Source organism: Myiozetetes cayanensis, unplaced genomic scaffold (assembly GCF_022539395.1).
Source record: "Myiozetetes cayanensis isolate MyiCay16 unplaced genomic scaffold, myiCay2020 scf2-11, whole genome shotgun sequence".
NCBI lineage: Eukaryota > Metazoa > Chordata > Aves > Passeriformes > Tyrannidae > Myiozetetes > Myiozetetes cayanensis.
Window position 1 is genome coordinate 42050445 of NW_026087411.1, and position 8551 is coordinate 42058995.

Here is an 8551-nt window from a genome sequence, read left to right on the forward strand (position 1 = left end):
GTGTCCAGCTCTGAGGTCCTCAGCACAAGAAAGACCTGGACCTGTTGGAGCAAGTCCAGAGGAAGGCCACCAAGATGCTTAGAGGGATAAAGCACCTCTTGTACAAGAAAAGGCTGAAATAGTTTGCCTTGTTCAACCTGGACAAGAGGAGGCTTTGGGGGGACCTAATTGCAGCCTTCCAGTACCTGAAGTGAGCCTACAATAAAGGCAGGGACGTTTTACAAGAGCATGTAGTGGCAGGACAAGGAGGAAGGGCTTTAAACTGAGGGAATAGGTTTATATTAGGTACTGTGAGGAAGTTCTTCGCTGTGAGGGTGGTGAGGCACTGGCACACATTGTCCAGAGAAGTTGGGGATGTCCCATTCCTGGCAGTGTTCAAGGCCAGATTGGGTGGTGCTCTGACCAATCTGGTCTACTGAAAGGTGTCCCTGTCCATGGCAGCAGGGTTAGGACTAGATGATCTTTAAGGTCCCTTCCAACCCAACCCAATCTATGATTCCCGACGCTTGGTCTTCACAACGGTTCTCAAGGTGCTCCCTCCTACGGAGCCAGAGCCACCCTGGTCCCCACCTGCCCAAATACTAGATGCTCTTTGATGGCTCCACCACAGCTGCTTATCAACCTGCGCGTTTCCGTGAGCGGGCGCGCAGATGTCAGGGGCTGGCAGCGCTTGGACTGGGCAAGAAGCGGTGCCTGTGATGCCAGGAGGGCCCGGGCACACACCGAGCTGCTGGCGGGGGCGGTGATAGCGAGGCACGGGCGAGTGCCGCCCCCTACAGCGGCCCCTCCGCCCGCCCGCCCGCCCGGGCGCGGCGCTCGCCGCCCGGCGGAGCTGCCGAGAGGAGGCGGCGCTGCCGTGTCGGAGCGGCTCCGCTTCCGCCTCCGGTGCCGCCATTTCGCCGTGAGACAGCAGCGATGGCGATGTTGTCCGCCGCGGGATACGGGCCCTCCCGGCCTGAGATGGGCTACGAGCTGGACGGGCCCGTACAGCACTACCGCTTCTCGCCCTACACCTTCAACGGAGGGTGAGCGGCCGCGGGCAGCGAGCGGGACGGGACGGGGCGTCCGGGGCAGAGAGGCGCTGGGGCTGGACCTGGGGCTGCTGCGCCTTACTCCTGCTTGCCCCCGGGGCTCAGGGCGGGTTTGTCTCCCCTCAGGAGCTTCTCCTTGCAGGGAAAGAAGGGCAGCACGAGCGGGAGCAGGGCTCGGCCTTGCCCTGGCTCCGCGCAGCCCTTCGGGGTGTTCGTGCGTGGCTTTTGGCACACTCGGGCTCCCTAAACGCTTACTGGTCTTCAAATAAGCACCTTTAGTTCCCCGTGGGGTTGTTTCTTTATAGTGCCTCAGGGAACGCGGGAAATGGTCATATTACAGAGTCAGAGAATTGCTAGAGTTAGAAGGGACGTCTGTATATCACTCGCAGGGTCACCTACAGCAGGTGACACAGGAACGCGTCCAGGTGGGGTTTGGATGTTTCCAGGCAGGGAGACTTCACAGCCTATCTGGGCAGCCTGTTCCAGCGCTCTGCCACCCTCAATGTAAACAAGTTCTTCTTCATGTTGAGGTGGAACTTCTTGCGTTTTAGTTTATGGCCGTTGCTCCTCGTCCTGTCGCTGGTAAACATGTAACTGTTGCACGCTACCCTTGCTTTCCCTGTTTAAGGCAATTGATGTTTTACACATCTGAGGTGGTGGCAGGATCTGGCCAGGGTAGTGTTATTTAGATTTTTTCTTATGGTGCCTAACTGCTTTTTAACGGGCATCTGTTACTTAATGGTAGCACACCTGGGGGAATCACAAAACTAGTTGTTTGGAAGTGAATAAGATAACATCAGATTTTAAAAGTAACAATAATTTAAGTGTACTGATACATTTGCTTAGTACTTTGCTTGTTTTAGAAGGGTGAATCATTATCAGGCATCTAAAAGACTTGGTCTATTGAGTTTGTTTCTTGCTTGGTGTAGGGACACTGTTTTACCAAGTGTCCAGGTGGTTTTTAGTCAAAGTAGAGGGTCACGAACATGTATTTCCTTCATTGTGTCTGTTACATTCTTATGTCAGTCCTGGGTCACATGTAGGGATGTGCATAATGGGGAACATAGCAAGGAATATAAGATGCTTGACAAAATGTGAGTGTGGATATAGAATTCCTATCTAGTCTGGTTTTTGTGTTGCCTAAGAAAATATTTATGCTGAAACTTTGATTGTATCAATACTCTTCATTAAGGACTGTGCTGGCGATTGCTGGGGAAGACTTTTCCATTGTTGCCTCTGACACGCGGCTGAGTGAAGGCTATGCAATTCACTGCCGGGACAGTCCAAAATGCTACAAGCTGTAAGTCCAGATCTTTCAAAAATTGAAACAGATGAAAGATGTTTTGTATTGCTGACCATGTCACCTGCCTCCTGCTTTAAGTAGAATTCTTACACAAAAAGCATAGTAACAAAGCAGATTTTGGAGTCATGTTGACTGTTGCTGTAATTCAAGATGTGATGTGATGTTTGCTGTAAGTGTAGCTAGTGCTGAAAGCTCTTGAAGTTAGCTGATAACAGAACTATTTTAGCATGATACAAGGCTTAATCTAAGCTAGGTGGTGGTGGGGTTTTTTTTGGCTGGATAATCAGAAGAACTTTGGTGTTAACTGTAGCAAAACTTAATCCTGTGGTGACTCATTATGCTTCATCAGGGCTCCTGGTGTTAGTACACAAGGGTGCCCCCTGCAGCCTGTTGTACAGTTTCTCTCTAGTTAACCACCTGGAACTTTGGAAAAGCGTTTGTTTTGGGAAAAGTTCTAAAAATAACGTACTGTGTAAGAAAATGCTCTAGGTCATACTAAATCTAAAATTGCAACAAAATGTTACATTTTCCAGAACAGAACAAACCGTCATTGGATGTACCGGTTTCCATGGTGATTGCCTTACCCTTACTAAAATTATTGAAGCAAGATTAAAGGTAGCTACCTGTATTATTGTATTTAGAAACTTACATTCTTAACATTATGCTTGAAACATAATATTATATGTTTTAAATACAATTTTTGCTGTTCTTCTTCAAGTGTCTGTATCTTAACTGGATGGCTAGTGAAAGATCAGGCAGGGGAAGTCGATGCTGTGTTCTTACTAAGTGTGACATCACAAACTTAAAGAATGGAGAAGCTGGTGAGGAGAGTGTTAATGAGGCAACATCTGTTAATTGTAAAACTTGGGAGAGATTTAATATTTGGCTTGTAAGAAAGCTTTAACTTTTAGACCAGTGTGTTGTCAGTAATCATGCTAATTAAAAATCTTGCTTAACATCAGATTCTTCTGTAGTGAGATTACAGAAAATGTAATTTTGATTGAATGTCAGATTCAGTGTTTGACTTTCTTCTTGGATGTGCTCTACCACTGGCAGATGTACAAGCATTCCAATAACAAGACCATGACTACTGGGGCTATTGCAGCAATGCTGTCTACAATCCTGTATTCTCGACGTTTCTTTCCCTACTATGTTTATAACATAATTGGTGGACTTGATGAAGAAGGTAAGACTTTAAACAAAAAAAAGGAAGAGGAGAGGCTGAATTTCTGTGAGTGGATTGCTATCCCTTTACATCTCAGATGTACTGATGGAATAAAAGGGTTTGTGTTCCTGTTGCTAACACCTACCTTTAGTTATTATGCTGCTAACTTGATCTTCCATTTCTGAAGTTCTGAAAGTCTAAAAACTGTCATTTTTTTTCTTACAAATGAGATCTCTACAAGTGAAATCTTTCATACTTTAGACTGGAAAACTTTTTAACAGCTTTGCTGAATTTCTTAATTGCACCTTTAAAGGAGATGTTAGCAGTAAAATTGTGTATATTTCACCCAGGCACGTGAGTGTGGTAGAGGTTATTATATGTGAAGATTTACTCCAGAGACAGGTTTCCACAAAGTTATTTTTAACTGTTAACTGACGTCTGATAAAAATCATGACTTTTACACAGAAGCTGTAGTTTAATGTACAGCCCTTCCAGGATTTACTGGGCTCTTGTCCAGTGATTTGGTTGAGTTGCTGAAATACCGTGTTCTCTGGCTTTGAGAAGGAGCTCAGAGGTGGTCTTGTTTGGATAATTTCAGCCATTCCCTGCAGTGTGTTGTTAACATTAAATTATACTGCTTTCCCAGTCTTGCTAAGACATGTCTACGATATGTGGAGTCTGGAAGGGGATTGGTCTGCTCTACATAATGGTAAATTTCAGATTATGAGAGTGCTGTAGCAGTTAGTCAGAGTGTAGGTTTGCATGCATGGACTTAGCTCGGGTCCAGTAAGATTGATTTTTGATTTGGCTAGCTTTCTCAGGGCTCTTCAGCTCCTGTGCCATGCTGCCAAGTGCACTTGGCCAGTTCACTGGATCGGGTGCATCCTGTCTGAACAGAAAAGCTGGACTTGCCTTTTGACTGGCATGTCCTCATCAAGCCCCGATGCTTCAGAGCGGCAGTATGTCTGCATCTCTGATGGTGGTGCAAGCCAGTCAACTTTGCACAACCTGGCCTGGCTCCAGAGGCAAGTGTGTAAGAGACCAGAGCATCATCCCTGGTTCTGAGAGTGCAATGCTGAAGCATACAAGTATGCTTTCTGGAGATAATTCAAGAACTGTATTGTTAAAGAATGATGTCTGAACTTCTTTGTGTTAGCCTTAGAACCTCTAGGGCTCTTTCTGCAGCACTATGCTCTGGCGTATTTTTCTGCTTTGCACATCAGCACTTCTTCTGTGGTAAGTACTGTAGAAAACATTTGTTGGAGCATGGTTGTAGCTTAAATAGAGAAAATAACCTTGGATATCATGCAAGGCCACAACCATAGTGAGCCTACTGTACAAAGCGTTGTCTGAACTTACTGCAGTAAGTACTGTTTAGTAAAGGTTTGCTGGGATCTGTGGTGCTCCAGACATTGCTTACTGAGAGAGCTAGCTCTTGTTGTAAATGCTTATCAGTGTTGAGAATCTTTCTGAATTGTTACTAGATGCTAATTTTTTTGTTTGTTTTCCAGGGAAGGGAGCAGTATATAGCTTTGATCCAGTGGGCTCATACCAGAGAGATTCTTTCAAAGCAGGTGGATCAGCAAGTGCCATGCTGCAACCTTTGCTGGATAACCAGGTAGAATAGTTTGTTGAGTTTTAGTTTTGTTTTTTTTCCTTTCATTATCTCAGTAAATATTTGTGACATTCCAAGTAATGTAGCTTTACTTCTGGGAAATATTGCTTTTGAGAGAAGTGTTAAATCTATTACAGGTATGACCTGTTAATCCATACATTTATAAATTGTGTGGCATTACTTTCTCAGGAGAGATCAAAGTTTTGCTTTGGGATCTGTTCAGGTTTTTAACATGTGACTAACAGTGCAACACCTGTTTAAAACACAGATAAATATTTTAATTGGGAAGTTAGGTTTCTCACAGGAGCTGTTTGGGGTTTTTTCTAGGTTTTGTTTTTTATTTGTTTTTCTTAGCTGATAACATAAATATGCCTGTTACATAGCATGAAATAATAACAAAATAAGAAGATATAAATAGTACATACATTTTATCACTTAACATACACTTCTTTAAGTCTTCAGTTTTGTACAACCTGGGTACCATTTTCTAAAATGTTCTTACGTAAAACTAATGGAAACTTATTCAGTTGAATCTGTCAAAAAATACTCTAAGAATATTTTCATATTTAGTTGAGGCTGTTAATGGTTGAATGGGAGAAATACCAAAGCATGTTTTACTCATTTTATTCTCTAACATCAATGTTGGTATTTAGTCAGTTGAGCCTGATGTCAACACAACCTTTTGCTTAAGAAAGCAAAAAAGGATTTAAGCTCTCTTGACTCTTATCAGCTGAGAAAGGAATAGAATCTTTCCTTTTTTAAAATTTTAAATAACAACATGTTCTCAGCTTTGACTTGGTTTTGAACTTTATTAACTGAAGGAAATAAAATATCTTCTTCAGAAACAAAGCTTTCGTAAGTAGTTTTTTATTGTTTATGAGTTTCAGGCAAAGTACACTACTCTCCTCATTTACGTATTCTGATGCTTAAGTTGACACTCAGATTTATCAGCTAAAATGCACTGTTTAGTATGACCAGATGTGCTCCAGTAGAGAGTTATTTTTGAATTCTAGGTACACTGAGGAATATTTGCTTTTAGAAATGTTCCTTACAACAAGTGACTAAAGGGAAAAGGCTTTTGTGCAGTTAGGATGCTGCTAACCCGGTGAGAAGTTTCTGAAGAATTAGATCAGTTCACATCTGAATGTTCATTGTGATCTTGTGTATGCTGAATGAGCATGAGCAGCTGTGCTGGCTATATACGGGATCTGCTTCTTGTTACTTTTTAAAGAGTATCAGCATTGGCAAAGTTCTCAACTGTAAACAGCGTGGAGGAACACTTTTGTCAGCTTTGGGTTTTTAAAACAGACAAGCCTTTTTTCTTTTTAATTTGTCTAAATCTGTTCATTCTAGTGCAGGAACTGAAGAACAGCTTTCATGCTAGATGGATCATACTTCCTTTAAAATGCATTTTCATCTTTTCTTAGATTGGCTTCAAGAACATGCAAAATGTGGAACATGTACCTCTGACCCTGGAAAAGGCTTTGCAGCTGGTTAAGGATGTCTTTATTTCTGCTGCTGAGAGAGATGTGTACACTGGGGATGCACTTAAGATTTGCATTGTCACAAAAGACGGAATTAAAGAGCAATCTATCCAATTGCGAAAAGACTAATTCAGTTCCCTCATAAACAAGTATTCTATGATGTACAATTTACCTGTGTTATGAAGACATTTGTCTTATTAAATTTTTTTCAAGAAGTTCAACACTGTAAGGCTGAGTATTTTCTGTCTTTTGTTAGAAGCGGTAGAGCTTTTTAGAAACCAGAGCAGTTCCTGGTAAGGAAGCAGCTAAAAGTTACAAGACAGTTTTGTTTGTCTTGTCTTAATATGTTGATCATTCTAATTCCAATGAGAGTTTAATCCCCTTCTCACAATTTCTTATGCTGCAATGTGGGAGAGTTTAAACTTAATAAAATTTAGATTCACTGACTGTTCTGATAATGCTTTCTGTTCAGCCTGAGGTGGTATACTTGTTCCTTAGAAAAACAATTTTGCTGATGTGGTTGACCCTAGGGTAACCTTGTCTCCAGTTAGGATGTGACTGGCTGCCTTCAGTGCAGCATTTTGGGTGCTGTACATTATTCCTAGCCCTGGCTGGTCTTCACCAGGGATGGTAGTCTCAAACTTTCTAAACCATTTAGATAACGGGTAGTATTTTGAACCTCAGTAATTGAACAGCTAGTGCATTTAAACAGACTAGCTGTGATCAGGAAATCCACCAAGTGGGAACTTGAACTGCTTATTCCCAAAGTGTTTGTGAGAGCACTTGACCACTGGGTGCCAGTGTTGGACAGAGTAAGAAGGGAATTGCTGCTCATCCCTGGGGAACTGGGCAATGAGAAAAGCACACAGCGTCTTAGTCTGAGTTACACTGGGGCTGAAGTGATTTGGTCACACAAGTCAGAACTTCTAGACATGTTCAGGTAACTTAAGGGAATGTTTAATGTTTTTTGCAAGAGTCGGATGAGGTTGTTTGTATAAATGACTGTAGCTATATGCTGTCTATACTGAGAAAACAGATGATGCAATAATTCTAAGAACAGAAAGCTTATGCCTATTTAAAGTACAAGTCAGCAATACCAAATTAAATACATGCTCTGTTACTTCTGTAAAATTAAATTAAAACACCTTAAGGTCGACTGTCTTTGATGCCAGATTTGTGCTGAACTGCCCAAGTGTTTCACAATAGACTGTTAGAGCTTTATGTGAGGTTGGTGAAGTCCAGTGAAACTAAATAGCATTTCTGTTGCAATGAAAAGCAGCTGAGAGTAATAAGTTGATATGCCAGCCTTTGGGACAGGTCTGTTTGCTATATGTAAAGGTAAAACAGTAAAAAGACAGGGCAATAAACAAGGGAACTGTCTAATTTTTAAGTTAACACTGCTCCTGTTCAGAGAGAGGAGTTGCAGGAATGCCAGAATATGTGTGAGCACAGAAGTAGTCACAGGCTGCTCAGCTAGAAGCTACTTGTTTATTAGTATTAAAACATCCCAAAATTTCAGATGTGTCTTACAGATAAAAGAGACCACGTTCCTTAGCTCTGTGAGATTGTCATTACCTCAGCCTGGAAAATAGGAATGCCCTCACTGCAACTCTCCTTAGTTCTGTGCCTGTACTTCCTGTATGTAAATAGCTCAGAACTCATCTCGCACCATATCTACAATGTAAATGAGTAGTTTATGAAGCACTTTGAGCCTTACTTGGTTACAGAACTCCCTAGGTAGGTAGGCTATAGAGGTGCACAGCTGGGCAAAGCAAACATGACAGTACCACTTAGGGTTGCTAAAAGCTGAGGTCTGGGTTGGGCAGACCTACTTGGCCAGGGGTACAATGCCTTTATTACAGTTCTGTGTAAGAGAAAGGAGGGAGAGCGAAAATGTTTATTTTGCAATCCTTTCCTTAACTTTAAACATGTTCCGTGTATCTTTCGATAGAG

At 42.3% G+C, this 8551-nt stretch overlaps 1 protein-coding gene across 1 annotated transcript; it reads left to right on the top strand.

Moving 5' to 3' along the window:
- The first annotated feature begins 866 nt into the window (after positions 1 to 866).
- On the top strand, positions 867 to 6819 carry PSMB1 (proteasome 20S subunit beta 1). The gene is made up of 6 exons (XM_050316524.1): positions 867 to 1025; positions 2224 to 2331; positions 2868 to 2949; positions 3391 to 3520; positions 5011 to 5117; positions 6542 to 6819. Exons 1-6 carry the CDS (start codon positions 916 to 918, stop codon positions 6725 to 6727), a joined length of 723 nt encoding a protein of 240 aa, XP_050172481.1. The 5' UTR covers positions 867 to 915; the 3' UTR covers positions 6728 to 6819.
- The last annotated feature ends 1732 nt before the right edge of the window (positions 6820 to 8551 follow it).

Coding starts and splice junctions, on each gene's coding strand:
- PSMB1 (XM_050316524.1), top strand. CDS start 916: ATGGCGATGTTGTCCGCCGCGGGATACGGGCCCTCCCGGCCTGAGATG. Junction 1,026..2,223: donor CCCTACACCTTCAACGGAGG/GTGAGCGGCCGC, acceptor CTCTTCATTAAG/GACTGTGCTGGCGATTGCTG. Junction 5,118..6,541: donor AACCTTTGCTGGATAACCAG/GTAGAATAGTTT, acceptor ATCTTTTCTTAG/ATTGGCTTCAAGAACATGCA.